At 42.6% G+C, this 21,334-nt stretch overlaps 1 protein-coding gene across 1 annotated transcript in view; it reads left to right on the top strand.

The window, feature by feature from the left end:
• The window catches only part of SPATA5 (spermatogenesis associated 5), a 255,913-nt gene extending 237,147 nt beyond the window's left edge, over positions 1-18,766 (top strand). The window contains exon 16 of the mRNA XM_006762881.2: positions 18,390-18,766. Within this exon, the coding sequence (XP_006762944.1) occupies positions 18,390-18,566 (177 nt within the window). The 3' untranslated portion in view covers positions 18,567-18,766. The remainder of the gene's footprint in view (positions 1-18,389) is intronic.
• Positions 18,767-21,334: the final 2,568 nt, after the last annotated feature.

Here is a 21,334-nt window from a genome sequence, read left to right as displayed (position 1 = left end):
GATTTGAAACAATGTTGCGATCCTGCTGGCTGAAGCCTGGTGACTAAAGCAGGTTTCTGGGGTTTTGTTTAGCTTCTATATCTGTAACACAATGTTTCAAACTGCAAGCTCAGAGGCCGGCAGCAGCAGGCGGGGAACTTTGGAGTCCTCCGCCACTGAAGCAAGCAAGCCTCATGTTCAGTTTAAGCTGCCTGGCTGCCAGTCGCCATCTTGGCTGTCAGTTAATTTGCATATCTCGCTGATTAGCCAATGGGAAGGGTAGCGGTCATACGCCAATTACCATGTTTCTCTTTTATTAGTGTAGATATATATATATAATGTTCTTTGGTTAATGTCTTCTCAACAACCCCCTGAGTTATGAACTTGACAGAGCAATCCTATGTAGGGTGTGAGTTTCACTGAGTGAATTTGAGTGCAAGTAGGAAAGACAGATAAATACATCTCTCCCAGGAGTTCTGCTGGTGGTGGATTTGTGTGACAAGGGAGAGACTGTTTTTAAGATGAGACATATTTTACGGCATATTTTTATGCTGGTGGAAAAAGTTGATCCTATGTGGGGGATACATACAGCAGCAAATCTTGATGGAGGGAAAAAGGAATGGAGTCCAGTGCATAAGTAGGATGCATCTTAGGAACCCACTGAAACAGGGACAAGTAAAGAGAGCGGGAAGCATATTGAAAGTTCTTTCTTACTATGTAAACAAAAACTGTCTTTACAGTGTTTGAATAAAATCCTGTCATAAGGTCATTTACTCACTGTCTCTAGAGCTATCTCCATATTTGGCCAACTGCTAAATTATTCCTGTTCCTTTTATTGAATAAAAACCTGTTTTCTGCAGCACGGGTTCTGGTTTGGCTTGTAGAGCCTCACGAGATCAACAGTTGTAACCCTTCCTTCTCAGGAGAGCTGAAACAACTTTCCATGGCACCTTCATCCTTTGGCTCTCACACCCAGTCCCTCAGTGCTGCTGCCAGGATGTGGTTTAAGCCCCTCTCACATGTGATTGCTCTCTCTCCTAAGAGGGCTCAGGCCCACGAAATCAACTCCACTTATCCATCAGGGATGATTTGTCCTGGCCTTTGGGGTCTTAGTTTTCCTAGGCATGTGCTTTGCACATATTCAGTGTATCTCACATATCTACACTCTTGACCAGCAGGCCAACAGGGTTTCTCAGGTTTTTCCCCAGGGTGCAGCCAAGAACCAAGCACAGCTGTTAGGGAGTCCCCTCCACCCACCTCCCACTTATTAGACTCTCTTGGATAGAACTGTCATTTCTGAATTTTACTTGACTCCAGGTAAATCAATATAGAAAACAGGAGACATGGTCAGATTGAGTGGTATGAGATAACAGAAAAGGGATGTGTTCCCAGTGTTTGAGCCTGGACGATAGAGAAAGGTGTGTCACTGAGGATGAGTTAGTGGGGCAGGCAGTTTTCAGGTCAAGATTACTTATTTGGTGTTGGGCACTTTGGACTGTAGGTTCCTAGAGAGATGCCTGAGATGAAGATGAATGTGTCAAAGGTACATAGGTGAGTATTTGAAGGCCTGAGAGTAGGTTCATTCTTTGAGAGGTCATAGGTAAAGACTAGAAACCAGGGACCAAGAACACTACTTCTACATTAGAATAGTCTGTGAATGTGAGTGTGTGATCCTCTGAGAATTAGAAGCACATTACCATGTACGTGAAAACTCGATGCAGGAGAACCACACTGGTTTGAATTACCAGGATAAATAAGGAGTCCTGAATTTCCTTTCCCTGTCTTCACTTCTCCAGCCCATGATACCACTCCTGACAGCCCAGGAGCTGAATCTGAACTGACCTTGATCCCACCAGCAGCCCCATGAGCACTGCCATTCCTTTACCTGCAGCAGGGTATTGGCAGCAGCGGCGAGCACCAGAGGTGGGAGTCAGCTCCAATAGCCAGGCTTCAGTGAAAAGCCAGGTCATTCTGTAGCTGTGACTGGAGCTGTCAGAGGCTGAGGTCTTGAAAGGCTGCTTGGAGCAGAGCAATGTGAAAAATGGGAAGAACAGGCAAAAGGACGCAGGAAATAGGATTTCTAACACTCATCTTTTCTAAATTTAGGATGCGTGAAGGTAGGATATAATTCTGTATCCCTAGAATTATATCCATGCTAAAGTGAGTAGGAGCATCTTCCCAGGTTCATTCGTTCGTTCTTTCTTTCTTTTGCTGGAATTTGACTTTTGTCCTATTTGACTGCCTTTAGACTTTGATTGACATATAAATAAGTCTTAAAAGGAAACAAAAGACTGGAAACCACTCAAATGCCCATTACTGAGGACCTGGTTGAATAAACTATGCAACTGTAAAAGGAATGAGAAATAGCTCTCTACAACCTATTAAGTGATTTTCAATTGTTAAGTGAAAAGGCAAGGTAAAGAAAAGTGTGAATAGTGTGCCAACATTTATCTTAAAAGATGGCAATAGGCTGTGGAAAGCTTCCCAGCCAAAAAACAAATGAATAAATATATCTCAGCCAATAAATGAAGAAGAATAACAGAAATAGGATAGCACCATTTTGCAACCCTTAATGAAGTAAAAGGACTTGGACAGTTATAAGTGACTACTAACCATAAAAAGAAGGGTAGCCAGACACCATATGTATCTCTGTCACCTGTGAAGTATTCCAAAAAATCCAACCTGAGTCTGTACAGGAAATGGAGCAGACAGAGGAATATGTTAAATCATACCACAGGGACGCTGTTGGAAAATAAAGAACATGGAAACGAGAGAGGATGTGTGATCCAGTTTCTTCAATATAAATTGTAAGGGAAAAGAAGGAGAGAGATATCCTTTAGATTTGAGACATATTAATTAAATTCAGTGTGTAGAACTTATCTTGATTCCAGTTTGAACAAATTGTCTGTGAAATAAAATTATAAATAATTGGCAAAATTTTAAGACTGACTAAATATTGATGATATTAAGAAATTAGAATAATGATGCTATGCTTTTTTAAAGAGCATTATTTTAGAGCTATTATGTTGAAATATTTATGGATTAAATATTATGATTCTGGGATCTGCTTCAAAAAGTTCAGCGCAGTGTTGGTGGTGAGGATTAGAGTGTAGATAAAACCAGGTTTGCCTTGTGTTTATCATTGTTAAAGCTGGGTACCAGGTGAATGGTGTTCACTGTACATTACTCTTTCTATTACATATGTTTGAATTTTCCCTATTTAAAAACAACAATGTAATGAGATGGGGGGGGGGAAGGTAATATTCTTCCCCTAAATATTTTTTAAAGATGTCAATCTTGTCTCTCTCCCCTCTGTATTCTCCTGAGTAGGAATTGGGCAGGTTTACAGAAGACACTTCAAATCGTTGTCCAGCCACTTAGCCTGGTAGCATGAGTCGGAGCTCTCCCCACTTGGAATGCCATCCATTGCAGTATGCCCCTCCTTCCACCTTCTCAGCACACACTTCCAGTTACATGCACAACTTTAATTGAATTTAGAGACTGTCTCCAAAAAAAATTTATACAAACTTCCAAACTAAACAGCTCTAGATGTTAGCTTTGTAGTCTATTAGCTATTTATGACCCCTCCCCCACACAAAACAGTTGAATTTTTATTTGCTTTCTCTTCTGATGTTTCAGTTGCCAAAAAAGAAAATGGATTAAATACAAAGATAACTTCAAACTTTGACCATGACCTGTACTGGAATCATCACCCAGAATGAACAGCCTTAATTTTTCCTATAGATTCCATAATCAGTTGAGAGAATTTGACTAATGGCCTTGAGGCTTTTCATCCTTCTCGTATTTGGTTGATACCTGTGGCCTAGAAACCAGTTGTACAGCCCAAAAGTTATCTGGACTCTAATGAGCAGTACAGCCCTAGAAAGTGGCAGCTAGAACCAACTGGCTCCACAGCAGCAGGCTGGGTACAGGCCGGAAGTGTGGCTGGCAGGGAGCAGGGGCACAGGTTCCAAAGTGGCACCTTTTCTACAGAACATTCTGAGGTAATGTGTTGCCAAGACAGTATTTGAGAGGAAGCAGTGTGTAAGCAACAAAACTTTACCTATGCAGAGAAGGAATAAGGGCCTTTTTTATATCCTCTCGTTCCCCCAACCAGGCAACCCAAGGCCTGCCTCATATCGCCTCCCCTTCCAGCCCTTCCAAGCCTCCTCACTTCCCAGGATGGCTGTGCGCCTTAATGTCTTTTCAGAACTTGGTTTTCCTCCTAAAGAAACTAAATCAAAAGTGTTCATTAAAAGATTGATATAAAAATTTAATAATTTTGAGGTTAACCCAAAACTTAACATAATCTATGGGAATATTTGTGTTTGTGTGTGTGGGTTTTAAATTCCACAGATATTACCAAAATGAGCAATCAGCAGAAAGATGTTTTAAAATATTTTGTTTCAGCATGTAAAATCTTGTTTTATTACAAATTCTTTTGTTAAAGGCACAGCTCTGCTGGGTTGTTGCCAAAGTGATGGGCTCGTAACCGCCCAGTTAACTTTTGAAAGATTCATAAATAGTGGGCTTCAGTACTACTGATGGTAAAATGTAGTTTAGTATAGTGCTTAGACGCATGCCATGCCCATGAACTTATATTGTTTCTGCAAATGAGTGTGTATATACACATATACAGTACATACATATAAATGTTGATTTTGTGTTTTGTTTTTTTTTCTCAAAGAGAACAGAGTTGTATGGGAGAGTAGATGGACCTGTAAAGTAATTCAGAATTTCTCATGGCTCACACTCTTCAGTGTAATTGTAAAATGTGCACAGAAGACACCTTAACACACCATGTGAAAGGTGGTGTAGTTTTCTTTCCAGTTGGATGCCTGCATGCTAAAACTTGGAGGTACTTGTCACCAAGGTGTAGCCCATCAGCTTAGTGACTAGGTTTCCAAAAGAGAAAGCATAGCCCTTCAGAGGAAATTCTTGGCACTTACTGCAATTTTCTCCCCGTTTCAAAAGTATTGGGTGCTTCTGTATGTATATTTCATCATTCTTGGTAGAGAATACATAGACTAAGATTGCAAAATTGTTTCCATTGTAGAATTCCGTTGTGTCCAGTTAACTCATCTCTGAAATATTTTTGTTCAGTTAGAAATACCTACTGGTCTCTTTCCAATGATGTCCTTGACACAAATCTTGTTCTCTCATTATAGTTCTTGCAAAGGAGTTTGGGTAATAGTAGTTAAGAAGAAATGTTTAGGTTTTGTAGTCATTAAGTAAGGGGTGGACTTAACGATCAGAAAAGAAAAACAAATGCATGTTTTGGCTAAAGCTTTCATAAGCGAATCATTCCTTATTCTCCACCCTGACCTGGCCTAAGAATAACTATATTGAAAATGATTGTCCTGTCAATGATGGACTTTTACAAGTATTTGTAATTTCTTTTCATTGTATCACATATCTTTTTATTGTTAAAAGGCGAGAGCTGTATCTCATTATTGGCTTTCAAATTAGTAAAATTAGAGATTTCTTTTTTTTTCCTTTTCAGTGGACACCCAGGGAATAAAGCTCAAAGTGTATATCACTCCTTATAAGCAGCAGACCATATAATTTTGCAGATAAGGAAGCCAGTCCCTCAGTTTCTGAATTCCTCATACGTGATGTTATTCTAAATATCAAAACTGACAGACCAGCCATAGCCGGTTTGGCTCAGTGGATAGAGCGTCGGCCTGTGGGCTGAAGGGTCCCGGGTTCGATTCCCAGTCAGGGCACATGCCTGGGTTGCAGGCTCGATCCCCAGTAGGGGTTGTGCAGGAGGCAGCTGATCAAGGATTCTCTCTCATCATTGATGTCTCTCTCTCTCTCTCTTTCTTTCCCCCCCCCCGAAATCAATTTAAAACAACAATAAAAAATAAAAAAAAACACCTGACAAACCAACATGCTCTTAAATTTAAAAACTCATGGGTTAACTAAAATCACACATTTAATCCGCACCACTTGTAAATTCTAATTTAATCTTAGGAACTTGGCTTTTGCATTCCTTAACTAGTATGTTGAAATTTGCGGTCTTAGTGTCTTATTACCATAGCTCCCCCTGCTATGCCCCCCACCCCCCCGACCCCCGCCAAGTAAATGAAATAGGATATAGTTCTTTAGGTTCTTCTTCATGTCAATAAAGATCTCAATAGCATGTAGTTATATGTAGGGGCAGCTGTTTAATTTTCCTAGAGTACAAGAGGAAGGTCTAAGAAAGCAAGAACTCCTTGCCTTTAACTGTGATCAGCCCCATTGTGTAATTCCTGTACTGGGCTAATTCTAGACAAGTTGCACTTGGCCTAAGTCATCTGGGAAGGGAAATATAGATATTACTTGAAGCATTCATAGGATTTACAGTTTGAAATATAGTTACTATAGTTCAGTGGTTATTAATCCTTTGGGAGTTATGGTTCCTTTTTAGAATATAATGAAAGCTTTGAACTATCTCTAGAAAAATACTTATAAAGTTTTCATGAGTTTCAGTATATTCTTAGATCCATCTAGATCAGTGGCTCTCAACCTTGGCTGCACATTAGAATCACCTGGGAATCTTTAAAAACCTGATTTCTGGGCCTCATCCTCCAGAAATTCTATTTTTTTGTTACTAATGATGTGGCCCCACCCCATAACAAAGAAACAGAATTTCTGGAGGATGAGGCCCAGAAATCAGGATTTTAAAAAGATTCCCAGGTAATTCTAATGTGCAGCCAAGGTTGAGAACCACTGATCTAGATATTCATGGACCCTAGGTTAAGAATCTTTATTATCCTATATAATAAAAGCCTAATATGCAAATTGTCCCCTTGGGTAGGCAGTCGACTGGGAGTTTGACCGCCTGCTATGACGTGCACTGACCATCAGCAGTGCGGGGCTGGCAGCAGGCAGCAGTGGAGGCACTGCCGGCCCCGATGGGCCCAATGAGAGCAGGACCGCAGTGGGATGGTGGAGCAGGTGAGCAGGCGGTGCCAGGCCAAGGCAGATGCAAGCGGGGGTCCCCACTGCCCTGCAGATGCCACCAGCGATGGCAGCAGGAGGTGGGGCCACCACCCAGCTCTCAGGCACTGAGGGAGAAAGTGCAAATAGCAATATTAAAATGTTTCTTCTAATTAGTTTCCTTTCAATGTGCACGAATCCGTGCACCGGGCCACTAGTATGTTGATTAAGCACACAAAACTGGTGAAGTACTACTTGAAATAGCATCCAGTTTATGTAATAAATGACACTGAATTTAAAACAAAGTAATACAATGTTAGCTTCTAACAAATGGCTTATAAGCAACATAAGTATTATCAGTCAGAAGGCAAAAATGAAGAAGAAATGTGCATATATCCTGGGTGTTCTAGAATATTTTAGTTGATGGTGACATCACTTAATATAAATCCATTTCTAGGGGAGAAGAAGAGCTTTCTTTCTTTTAGGACAATACTGTTGTCAATGAGAATGACATCCTTAAAATAAGAGTAAGATAAATAATTATATGGTATTCTCACTCTCTGTCATGTGCTAGTGGTATACTCCATGTTTCTCATCAGGACCTATCTTTAGATGCCTCCTAGCTAGATGCAAATTGTTTTCTATTTAACACAGATAGGCATTAACACCATGACATACTCTTTAAAATGATTTTAGATGTAAGAAGCAAGGCTGCTGACCAGGCTGAACCAGCCTGCAGCCGCTTGGAGAATGAGAAAAGAGAAAGGGGCTCATTCTGTAATGAGCTGGGAGTGGGGTGGGTGAAATGGGTGCAGGGGGTCAAAAGGTACAAACATTATAAAATAATGGGGCGTATATTTGAAAGTTGCTAAGAGAATAGATCTTAAAAGTAATCATCACAAGAAAAACAGTTGTAACTGTGGTGATGGATATTATATTGTAATGATCATTTCACAATATACAGGGTGGGGCAAAAGTAGGTTTACCATTTGTATGGAAAATAATACAATAATTAATGAATAATAATACAAGAATAAAGTTTCACACACAACTGTACACCTACTTTTGCCCTGTATACATATATCGAATCATTATGGTGTAAATCTAAAACAAATATAATGTTACTAGAGGCCTGGTGCACGAAATTCATGCACAGGGGGTGGGGTATGTCCCTCAGCCCAGCCTGCACCCTTTCCAATCTGGGACCCCTCAAGGGATGTCCGACTGCCCATTTAGGCCTGATCCTCTCACAATTCAGGGCTGCTGGCTCCCAACCACTCGCCTGCCTGCCTGCCTGCCTGCCTGATTACCCCTAACCACTTCTGCCTGCCTGATCGATGCCTGACTGCCCGCCTGCCGGCCCAATTGCCCCTAACTGCCCTTACCTGCCAGCCTGGTCACCCCTAACTGCCCTCCCCTACAGGCCTGATCCCTCCCAACTGCCCTCCCCTGCTAGCCATCTTGTGTCCACATGGGGGTGGCCATCTTGTGTGTTGGAGTGATGGTCAATTTTCACATTGCTCTTTTATTAGATAGAATATGTTGATTATACTCTCCTCCTCAAAGAAAACTCTAGGTGTAAAGGTACTGCATTATGTGCAAACCCCAAATACAGTCATGTGCTGCATAACAACATTTTGTCAACAACAGACCACACATACAATGGTGGTCTCATAAGCTTATAATGGAGCTGAAAATTGCTATTGCCTAGTGGCACTGCAGCCATCACAACACATTTACTCAGGTGTTCGTGGTGACGCTGGTATAAATAGACCTACTACGCTGCCAATCCTATAAAAATACAGCATATACAATTATGTACAGTACATAATACTTGCTGGTGATAATAAATGACTATTACTCCTTTATGTATTCACTATACTATATTTTTATTATTTTAGCATGTACTCTTCCTATTTATACAAAAATGTTTGCTATAAAACACTATGCTGTGTTACATTGGTGACAGCCAGCCTCCTACATCCCTTGTTTACCGAGTCTCTTGATTACATCATTTTCCCTTGTGCTTAATTTACTCACATCTTTGGATCTTGTCTAGCTTGGGATGCTGGGTTCTTTGAGCACTCCCAGAGTAGAGTGCAGTCACGTGCCACTTAACTATGGGGACAGTTCTGAGAAATGCATCATTAGGTGATTCTGTCATTGTGTGAACATCATAGAGGCACTTACACAAATCTGAATGGTATAGCCCACTACACACCTAGGCTGTATGATAGAGCCTTAGCTCCTTGATTATAAGGCTGTTGTATAGCATGTTACTGTATAACACAATAGTATTTGTGTATCCAAACATGCCTAAAGATAAAAAAGGTGTGTAATAATACAGTATAAAAGCTAAAAACTGTATAAAGCACTTAACCATGAATGGAGCCTGCAGGATGGAACGTTGCTCTGGGTAGGTAGAGAGTGAGTTGTGAGTGAATGTGAAGACCTAGGACATTACTGTACATGACTTTATTCTTTACAAACACTGTACACTTAGGCTACACTAAATTCATAAAACAACATATTTTAATGCCCCACCTCTGGCAGCCACCACCTCCCCAGCTCCCACCACCTGCAGACTTGGAGAGGAGCCCTAGAGCAGCTAGGACTTTGCTTGGTCTCCTCTCCCCAGAACATGTCCGTGCTGCTCTTCTCTCTTTGCCTGGACGCTAGCCTCAAGCTCTCCCCTTCCTAAGTGCTTTTATCCCATGACTCCAGTAACTTCTGGTCATAGCTTGGTCATTAGTTCCACAAGGGCTCACAAATACACCTCTTTATTTGGAATGACCCATTGTGCCCCAGACATGTTTGCTTTTTTAAAACCATAATAGACAGTGGTCTTGGCTTCAATTAGTTATCACAGCAGGAACTGAGTGTTTGTATATATATACACACATACATATTTTTTTAAAGCAAAAATTAGTTTATATTTCAGTTTATAGAAGACCGCAGCAGTGGACTCCCAAAGGTCAAGGGGCATGCTAACCTGATATGTTTGGGGAGGAGAGCAAGGCCAAGGCTGGAGGTCCTAGTCTGGTGAGGGAAATAGACATGTACCACAAAGAGCTCTACACCCTGACAGCTGTGATGTGAGCGAATAGTACAAGTGGCTGCCAGACCATAAAACAAGTGACCCAAGCAGTCAGGCTTGGGGAGAGTGTGGGGTGGTAATGAAGTTGCCTCAGGCTATGCCTCCCAGTGAAACCTTCACTGTGAACCTGGAGAGGAAATAAATGGATTAGCCGGGACTTCACACACCTTGCTCCAGGAAAGGGACCTGGCTGCTATATCCCCAGGGCCCGAACTTGCTAGTTGTCATAAAGATTTCTAGAATAACGAATGTATAGGGCAGGGGTGGGCAAACTTTTTGACTGGAGGGCCACAATGGGTTCTTAACCTGGACCGGAGGGCCGGAACAAAAGCATGGATGGAGTGTTTGTGTGAACTAATACAAATTCAAAGTAAACATCATTACATAAAAGGGTACGTTTTTGTTTTTTTTTAGTTTTTTTCATTTCAAACGGGCCGGATCTGGCCTGCGGGCTGTAGTTTGCCCACGGCTGGTATAGGGGGTTCTCAGCATCTGTTCATCCTTCCTCTCCTCCCTCTCCTTCCCTGCCCTGGTTCCCATCCTCTTCATTCCCATACCAATTCTTTTCTAAACTAAAAATATTCCTTTTTATTTTATTATGGTTCAGCTAATGTTAGAAACATTTAAAATTCCCACAGGTGCAGATGGTTCTAGAAATAGTAAGAATAAAAACTCCTGATCTTTCCAGCCCCAGAGCTCCATGGAATGATTGATGCATTTGTAAATTTTAAAAAGTAAAAATTATTATGGGCTTCTCCATGCCATAATAATGAAGGGTTATGCACAGGATGTTCATATACCTCAGCTATATTTTTAGTGGCCTCAAAATAACTTTAAATCAGTGAAAAGTAAGCAACCAAGGGTTTTCTCCCTCTTTTTTACTGCCTTTGAATGTGTCTTTACAGAAATTCTTGTTTTCTTTTGACTCAGTACTGTGTATAGCATACTAGACAGTATGACCCTAACATAATCTCAGAAGGATTCATCATCATCATCTTATTTTGCAGACAATTCAAGGGAATGTATGTAGCCCAAGAGCAATACTTAGGTAATTTCTTAAATATGTCCTCCCAAATCCTGATTTTTAGCATCATGACTTAAAAGTTTTCCATGAGGTAGCATTTTAAAGGACTTTTAGTAAGGGCCTCTTGTTCCCCTCCCCGCCCCAGAACTCCCTTCTCTGGCCCGCATTTTCCCTCTGAGCTGCCTTCTGGGTAGTTTGGGCACCCTCGTGGTTCCTGCCTGGGACAGTTGGACTTCATCTGCCGCACTGTGGCTCTCAGCTTCTAAGGCTTCTTTCGGTCACCATTCAGCCACCTCTGAGCAGGTGTCAATGGGGCCGGGAGAATGAACACCTCATCTCCCAGGTAGCCTCCTTCCTAAGCACCTCCAGTGCAAGCTATTCTGGAACAGCAGGCTACCACTCCTCCCTGGCTTCTAAACCGTCCCCACACAGGGTAGGAGGTAGCAGGCTGGGAAAGTGAAAAGAAAGGCGGGGCCATGGGCAGCTGGCACATAATGTCCTGGCCAGCTGCAGCCCAATTAGGCTCAACAGGTCACAGGTGTTCCAGACAGAGGACGCTTTGAAAAAAACCGCTGTCTTGAAAATACCTAGTACTTTTTCAAGCACTGCAGCCCATTTCTTTTGGTAGATTCTTTAAAGCTATTTAGTGCACTTGAAATACAAAGAGGCTGAAAAGCACATTTAGACCTCACTGGAGGCACTTTCCTCCCGCCAGACAGCAGGAGCAGGCGGGGAGGGCAGCTCTGCTTCTGCATGCACCAGGGCACATAGCGCACCAAGGATGGCTGGCCGCTCTTACCTCCCGTTCAGTCCTCCACATCTAACACTCTCCTATATAGCTCACCACCCATGCCGGCCATGTCCTGTGCGCATAGACCCCATAGGGTGCACTTGTCATTCCTGTGGACCTCTCAGCAGCCCTGGTGTGCTGATTAGAGAGGAACGTGAACCCTGCTCTTCACAGCCTCTGTCCTCCTCCCCTAAGGTTACCCTGTCAATTAGCCTCCTCTTCAGCCACAGATCTGAAGGCTCCTGTGCCTGCAAGGGGCTGGAGGTCGGGGGAGAGGGGCGGGGAGTGATAGAACCAAGCTAGGCTTCCCCTGCCGCTTTAAGCCACTTTCAGAACTTTGTTACCTTCCACCCCGCTGGGAGGGTGCAGTTCATCTCAGAGGGAGTGGGCAATGAGAACATATCGCTGTGATCTCTGAAGAGTATAGCACATACAGGTTACACAAAATTATATATTAAAAAATTAGCATCTGTACATTACTGATTTTGCCCCCCCGCCTCGTCTGCAGGCCTACATCCTCTGCACTCTCAGGTGCTCAGCTGCTGCCATTGTCCCAGTCTGTTCACAGTCAGGAGAAAAGTGCACATACTACCCAGGCCTTGTCTGGAAATGGAAAAGAGTCTCAGTGAGCCAGAGAAGATGGTGTCCTTGACGCTGAGGACACGGGGCAGGTAGCCACGCATAGGACGAGTGCTCAGAACACTGCCCAACACTGCAGGTCTTCCTGCCTGTTGATTAGTTTTTGGCAAACAAACAGTCTTTGCCTTGACTACTGTTCTTTATCATATCGTTTTAAAAAACGGTTACTGTCTGCTTAGAAAGAGTACAGATTTCCATGTTCGTAGTGAGCCTGCTTCTGTGTTACAAAGCTGGCCCACCTGTTTCAATTCTCCTTGTCTGTGGATGGGAACGAACCGTAGGCTATGTACAAAAGGTTTCATTTTTTTCTTCTTCAGTGAAATAAGACATTGTTCTTACTCTTCATGGCATTCAGAATTCAGCACAATTGCCTCTTTTGCGCTTTTGCATTTAAAAGTGAGGTAATTAGATTTCCCAAGGTTCAGTGGTCAAGAGCCTCCTCCTCCTGGGAAGCTGCTCGTACCCTCATGAGCGTGGTTGTCCCGTAATCCAGTTACTGCTAAGTGGTGTCCTACAGGCACTGCTTTCTCAGAGGGTCAGCCCAGCATGAAATCCAGCCTCCTGGGTCCTTGCATCACTGAAAACAGTCACTTACTCTTTCCTTCAGTGACTTTCTTTTGAGGATTTCTATTATTTATGTTATTTTTCAGGAATCTGATAGGTCTATTATTACTGCTGAACAAATGGAAAGAGAATTGGTGACACATTGGCACCAAATAAATGGGTGTCATGGCCACAGAAACAACATGTCTTAGTCTAGCTCTGACCGCGAGACCTTGGACCACTGTTAATCTTTTGTCTCCTTTGTTATTTCCCCTAAACAGATAGTATTTTCACCTTTGCAGCAAGGCACATATATATTTTTTTAAGTTCGGGTACAATATTTTGGTCACAACATAACACCTAGCTTTACAGAGGCAGCCAAAACCTTTTGCTTTTACAGCCTAAGGGTAAAGGCGCCCTATTTATTTAAATGATCTAGCCTGCAGCCTGTGGGGAAGAGGACAAGATTGTGAAGGGTCAGGGAAAAGCTTCCAAAACCCTTTTTGCCAGAGAAGTAAGGTGCTCAAGTGTCCAGCGTTTTCTTTGTAAACAGGTTAGTTTAACATTCCAGACAACCCGTGATTCCAGTTTGTCAATTCAGCTACATCTTCTCAGTGAGGTTCTTCTGTGCCCTCCTGGGGGAAATTCGGCTGAAGACCCTCACGGTGGAGTCCCCGACTCCGTCTGCTTTTGAATATGATGCCAGCAGAAGGGGGGCGTGTGGTGTCTGTAGCCTCTTAGGGAGGTAGCTACTTATACATATACTCATCTCGGTAGGTTCTCTTACAAGCTTGAGAAAGTAATGAGGAGGTCCTAGTTTAAATTGGAGCTCCTTTTACTCAGTTTTTATAGTATTCGTTCTCAGAGATGTATTAGCAAATTTATCAGAAAAACCCTCCCTTTTCAAAGTTTAATACAGAAAAGAAAATCCCTCAGCAACTAATGGGAGCCATATTACTTTCATCAAGTGGAAGAGTAGATCACCATTTGCACAAATTTTTTAAACAAAGCTTCCATTTCAGTCCTCTAAACCAATATACATATTACTGCATTGTTGGCACGTTTTCTCAATTACAGGACACTTTTCCCCCATGACAACACAGCAAAAATGTTCTGTCCTGTGTAAAAAATTTTGATACCCAAGGAAGCTTCTCTCAGACTAACACAGGCATTCTTGCCAGAAGTCCTCATTTGTGTTCTAAGGACGAACTAGGGTCCCAGTAGTGCCTCAGATGAAACATTGCTGAAGAGGAACATCCATCACAGTGTGAAGCAGTTTTTGTTACTGACTTTATCATTCCAAAAGCCTCAGTAGAACTGACAAAGTCTAGGTCATGTGAAATGTAAGTGAAAATATTACAGGTTATGGGCCTGATATGAGAAAGATGCATGTAGCACACACTTTTTGAAAACTTGTTTTAAATTAAAGAATTGTTGGGTTCAATTCAACAAATATATACTAACTGTTTATATCTCCAAGTACAAATGTGTGCTGTGGCCCTTTGACCTCATTAAACAGACTGACCCTCTGTCTTTTGCTCAGCCCTTTCCCTCTTCTCCCTGTTCTGGAATAGGGGAGAGCAAAAGAAAAAAGGTGTGAGACAGGCAAGAGTCATATTGTGCCTTGACTGAGTTGTTTGGTGGGAATTAGCACCTCCCAGAGTCTGTGCTGAAGATCCCCAATAACTCTAATAATGGCCAGTTATAGGTTTTTCTGCCAAGAACAGGGCGGGGGGGGGGGGGGGAGTTCTGTGGGAAACACTGGGTTAAAAAAAATTAAGCAGATCATCATTATTAGGCTTCACAAAATTTTTAAAAGTCTGCCGTGCTTCATGGGAAACAGTATAAACACGATTACCTAAAACGTATTTGTTGAGAAATACTTCTTCTGAAAGACACTAATAGCTCAAGGGGAATGCTGGCATGGGCCATGGGAGCAAGCAGGAAAGCGGCACCTTCCTTCGGAAGTACAGTCTCTTGGCACTCCTACCAAAACCGTGACCCCAGAGCCAGCAGAACCCAAGATACGCCTGTTTTTCAACCTGTCTTCTTCGTTGGGTCAGGAGAGAAGAACCAGCAATACCATTAAGGCTTTTCCTTTTGGAATTTTTACCAAGAAGCCCTTTCATGGGGAAAATAAAAACAAAGGAACTTTAGGAGCGGTGCTCTCTCTGCTGCTTGTGCATCAGATGCTTGTGAAGTCGGTGAGAGCTTTAGAGATGCCTGTCATTGACGAGCCCTCGCTGCCATTGCGGCCCTCGTGACTTCTGAAAACTATCCTTGCTCTTTTTAGTGCGCGCCCCCCCCCTTTTTTATGGAATTACTCTTTTACTTTTAGTTCTCCATTTTGGTCTCCTTCCCCATCTTGCCATTTCTTTGCTCACTTTATTCCTTCTTCTCAGAATGCCCTTTCCTTCCTTGTATAATATCTAAATTCTGTCCTTCCCACACCGGTTTATGAAGCACTAATTCCTTCCTTCTCTCCCCACCAAAGTATTTTGCCTTCTCTCCCCACCAAAGTTAGCTGCTGTCTATACCTCCTGGTTTGGGAGCATCAGAAGACAGGTACTGTGTCTTGGACATCTCTAGATGCTACACCAGGCCTCACCTAGGTGTTGCACAGAGGAGCTATTCAGTAGGTGTGATTGATGAAAGCATGACTGGTCAGTTATGAGTAGTGTACTATTTCCTCTCAGTTACAGGTTGTGTATTGCTAAGTAAATATGATAGGAAAATAAAAGTGGTGGAAAGGACTGCCTAATTGGCTGGTTCTTCAGGGTGTCCTTGTAAATAAAAAGAAGCAGGATGACATTTATCAAAGCAAAGTATTGCATTCAGGTAGTCCTCCTGCCACCCTGGAAGTGCAAACAGCTGCAAACCCAGGAGGACACCTTCCTGGGCGGTCCTTGAGGGCCAGGATTCTGCCGCCGTTTCCCTTGTCATTGTCTCTCAAAGGTTCTAAAGGTCATCTGTGCCTAATCCACACATTTCTCAGCACTCTCGTCAAACTCTGTCCAAGTTTTCTGTATCTCACAGATTTGTAGATCTCCTGGTTGGATGGAATTGTTAAATAAGGGTCAGGCCAGTACTAAATATTACAGGGAATTTCTCAAATGTTAACATACACTAGAGGCCTCAAGTTACAAACATCCAGCTTTCAAGTGGCTGAGATTGCTCTGACCACATCTCACCATCTAGGCCCCTCTGTCACTGCCATGGAAGCCACCACATAAGGGCAAAATGCAATTTACCGCTTAGAGAAAAAGCTATAGATGCAGATACTGAAGAAGAAAAGCTGACCTGCAAAGAGAAATTACTTAGGGGAGCTGACCCCAAGGACAGCCTTTGAGGCCTCAATGACCTGTCATTACCCACCTGCTCTACCTTGACACGTCAGACTACCTGGAGAATCCAGGAATTACAGGAGTATAGTCATTTCTTCTTCCAGTTTTATTTCTGTGTATTGAGAGGAAGCCTCTTAGACTGTGAACTTTCTCACATGTGCCAGCAGAATTAATCACTTACCAAGTAGCTCTGTGAACCAAATTCCAGGAACTTTGAGAGGCTCCAGGCAGCCTTCCAGTCACCTCTCCTTTCCTCAACTCAACCAACCTCCCCACCACCCTACTCCCTACCCACCACCACCTCGCTACACGAGCTCTTCTGGCCACTCTATTTGCCATGCTCCCATCAAGACTTCACATTAGCTGATCACTGCATTGTACAAAACCTGGGGCACTGGTCACATAGCAGTCAGTCAGCACAGTCATGAGTAGTTGTCTGGCACACGTGGCATGTACTCAGTAAATGTTCGTAGCATTTGATGCTCTGTGAGCTAAGTCTCACTTCTGAAGTGTGCAAGACGTGGTATGCCCAGAGTGATGGCTTCTCTACTCCACTTAGCCTGAGAGGGAGCAAGGCAGTGGGACCGTTCCTGAACTGTCAGAGGGCTGGGCTCCGCTGCCAGCAGAAAATCCAGTCCTCTCTGGCTCCTCCCCTCTGGACCTTCTTCCAACTTTTTAGCCTCATAATCAGTGCTTCACATTCTTACCCGGATGAGGAAAGTGCTGCTCAGAAGGAAGGTGGGAGGGTTGAGGCCCTTCAAGGAGATCCCCCAGTTCTCTTTGGCACATAGTGGGACCATTGAATTGCTAGGTTACCATGCTGGGCACTCCACACTCTCTTACCGTGCTTATTATTTATCATGTCTTATTTTCAAAATAACTCTTTTTGCACCAGGGTATGTGATGAAGGTGTTTTACTAATCCCTGAAGTTTTATGTTTTCCCTCAAGTTGGTAGCCACTCTTTCTGGAAAAGCATTAACATGCAGAACCTTGGCAGTCAACTTCAGTGCTCATTAATGAAGCCCAGAATTAACAGTGTCATTGTCGTAATTTGACAAAGCCACCTAAATCTGCATGTTTTTTTGAAAGTTTCCTAAAAACATGCTGCTAAATCCCCTAAAAAGGGACTGAATTGCTTCAGCAGCCATTAGCCCAGCATAAGCAGAGGAGCCTTTTCAATAAGTGAACAAACAGAGAAAATATGCTGAATGGCTGGACAAATGCGTTTCAGCTGGCCCTTTCATTTACCGATAGAAGGGCGCAGTCAGTATCAATCACTGTTTTCCCTGTTGCCCTGAAAATCACAATCTCTCTTTTCATCCCACAAGCCCCTTTCACCACAGTAATGTGTCTTTAGAATGACACTGCCATCAGCCTGCTTCCGCTGTCTGAGGAGTAGAGAGCTTAAAAACACATTTCAGGATTCAAGACTTGAACTCCCTTCCGGTTCCCCACCGCCCACTCTGCCCTCACTCTCCCTCCCCCCCCCCTTTTCCATTCTTTGCCATTCTTTCAGCTTCCCTGGCTGAGTAAACAGAATTCACTTCTCTGTTCTAACGCAGCTCTCCAAAGTAAACAGAGACAACTCAATCTGATATTCCCGAGATTTAAGAACTCATTAAAGAGATGCACATAAAGAAATGCTTTTACATGTTGGTAATACATCAAAGGCTGAAAGGAATGTGGCGATTCTGTGCGTGGCCAGGTGTGCTGATGAGCCGGACCTCACTATAGTGCCTCCTTCCCTGCCCCGCCACACGTACACACTCATCCTTCATAGTCCTACGTGAGACAATGTGCCAGCCGGTCTGTTCCGCCTTTACAGCTGTAAGCAAAGGCCATTATCTTGATTATGTTGCTGCTCCTGGTTCTGAGTACTTAACAGAACACGAGTACTTAACGTGTTGTTTGGGAATGAAGGTGATTACTTTTTATCCTTTTGAAAATGTAAGTGGAATAGGTTTAGCAATGTGCTTATAGTTGCAGAACTTACACCGAAATGCTACATTTCTAAAAACCAATATTGATTGCCTTCTCTCTCCCCTCAGATCATCGCCCTCTGTAGAGAGGCCGCCCTTCTGGCGCTAGAAGAAGACATTAAAGCCAAATGCACCAGGAAAAAACATTTCACTCAAGCCTTGAGCACTGTGACGCCCAGAATTCCTCAGTCACTGAGACGTTTCTATGAAGATTATCAAGAGAAGAGTGGACTTCATACACTCTGAAAAAACATACCCCTTCGTTATGCTAAAAATGCTTTCTAATTTGTTTCGTTTTAAAATTTTGTGTTGAGAATGTTAAAAAAAGAAATTCTTAAGAAACAAAATGTCTGAAATTTGTTGACTGGAATTAAGGGGCTTCAGTTCTTGTAGACATTTTAAATCATATGGATAAAATGAAAACCTCAGGACAGAGGTTTAAATCAGTTTTACCTGGAAATGTGTGCTGAGTTTTAAAATGTAAACTTCTAGCTTTTTCACTTTTGACCTGGTTCCTTCATCCCATGAAATGCTTTTCTTACTTCAGAGCCCATTTCAGTGCATTCCTAAATGCCAAACCTAGGCATTAGTTTTATACAAGAACAGAGAGAATTCATGTGGATGACCCATGGTGGGAAATATTTACAAATCTTTATTTTTGGAGGCCAAACAATCAAATGGCCAGAAGCACCTGCCAAGCTTATGTGGCCTTGTTTCCAAATACATACTGGTTCTCATTATGTTCATATCTGCATTTTTGTTTCAGCCACATTAATCTATACTTATGGCAGTTAAAGAACAAAGAAATGAGTCACTTCATATACTGTAATGCCCTTTAAAAATTTAAAAAATTGAAAATATAAGCCCAGTCCAGTCCTAGAGCAGTACTTGGTGTTGTTTTTGCATCAAATGCTAGAAATGAATCATATAAAGTGTTCATGTTTTAACTTGTACACATTTTCAGTCACCAATAAACTTTTCAGTTAAAAGATGAACCAAATTGTACACTCAATCATATTGTCTCATGTTGCATTCTAAATACATTTATTTATATTTCTGGTTATTTTATCCTTGAGGTTTCTTAACACTTGAGTACTCCATAAATACCCTTGAAAAGTTGTTGGACTTTGATTCCCTACCTTCCTAGCAATGGAAAGAAGTGCACTTAAACCTGGTCACTGTAGATCTTTGAAAATCCCCAGAAAGACAAGTCAGGCAAGAAATGCCTGCTTATCAAAATAATGAAGCTATACAGTTTTGTGGTGGCAGGTATTCTGAAGTCATGTCCAAATACTTCATTCTGTAACTATCAGAAGTAGATTTGCAAGGTTTGTTCCCAGACTTCAGTGGTTGGTTAGTACATAAAATCACCAGAGGTTGAAAACTATTACTACTATTTAGAACTGTGCTGTCAAATATAGTAGACACCAGTCACATGTGACTATTTAAGTTTAAACTCTAACTAAAATAGTATTAAAAATTTAGTTCATCAGACATGTTAGCACTTGGCAGCCACGGGTGACGAGTGCCCGCCATATGGAACAGAAGGCATTATAGAACACTAGAGGCCTGGTGCACAACATCTGTGCACTTGGGGGTAAGGGGGATGTTCCTCAACCCAGCCTGTACCCTCTTGCAGTCCGGGAGCCCTCAGGGGATGTCCAACTGATGGCTTAGGCCCATTCCCCGGGAGCAGGCCTAAGCTGGCAGTTGGACAACCTTAGTGCTGCCACGGAGGTAGGAGAGACTCCCGCCACTGCCGCTAGGCTCGCCAGCCCTGAGCCCAGCTTCTGGCTGAGTGGTGCTCCCCCTGTGGGAACGCACTGACCACGAGGGGGCAGCTCCTATTGAGCGTCTGCCCCCTGGTGGTCGGTGCACGTCATAGTGACCAGTCATTCTGCTGTTTGATCCATTTGCATATTACCCTTTTATTATATAGGATTCCCATCCCTAGGAAATTCTGTTGGATTCCGCTGATGTAGAAAATGAGGCTTAAACATTGAAACAAATAGAACCTCAAAATTACTTTTTTGCTCCCATTTTCCCTTATGAGAGCAGCATAACTTCTTTCCTACAAGTACTGGGGCACAAGAGAATAAGAGAAAAATGTTTTCCAAAGGCCTGAACATTAAAATTAAACTCCATTGCCAATAAAATAAAAACCAGAACAGTAAACTTGAACCCACACAGGCTTGTGGGCTGCAAGCTGGGTGGTGGAGAGGAAGGTGGCCATCTCAGCCAGCCAGGAGTTCAGATGTTAAAGGTCACTTGGACCTTTCAGTCCATATGACATGAAGTTATAACTGAGCCTCATATTTAATGCCAGATCTTTAAAGACCTTCAGTGTAGAAACAGACTAGACAAGAAATTCTCCTGCTGGCCAGGGAGACCTCAAGGAGCCTCTGTTCTCTTGGTCTGTGCTTTGGATTAAAAAAGAAAAAAGGCCCCTCTGAGAATTCCGACTGGACTCGCCTGACCATGGCTTCAGGATTTGAATTCACAAGACTTTTGTGATACAGAAGCTCAAAGCCTGGAAATTAACATGAAAGCATGTGTCTGAGCTAGAAATATCCTTGGGATGACTAGCAGTTGCACTAGTTGGAGGAATAGATCCTCAACCCGGCCACAGGGGATTCCAACAGCTAGGACTCTTACCTACAGAGTTTATAATCCCAAGGCCCCCCACTCTGCTGTAGGGGCTTACGTGGTACAATCACTTCAGACAGCAACTGGCATGTCAAGTCATGTGGAAGACCCTGTAACTCAACAGTTCTTGGTGTGTATCTCAGAGCAAGTTGTATTCAATGAAGAAATGAATCAGAAAATCTTAGCTCTATTGTTCGGAAGTAGTAAGAAACTGGAAACAACCTAATATCCACCAATACAAGAGTGGACCTCTATGGAATACCCATCCAATGCAGTACTGAAGGCAGTAAAAAAACTAGAGCTGCAGAACAAAACAAATGTTTCAGAAGAATACTTATAATATTTAATGTTTAAGGCATGCAAAATAA

The sequence above is a fragment of the Myotis davidii genome, unplaced genomic scaffold, assembly GCF_000327345.1.
Source record: "Myotis davidii unplaced genomic scaffold, ASM32734v1 scaffold438, whole genome shotgun sequence".
In the NCBI taxonomy this organism is placed as follows: Eukaryota; Metazoa; Chordata; class Mammalia; order Chiroptera; family Vespertilionidae; genus Myotis; species Myotis davidii.
Note: the sequence above shows the minus strand (reverse complement) of the source record. Positions and strands in the feature narration are given on the sequence as shown.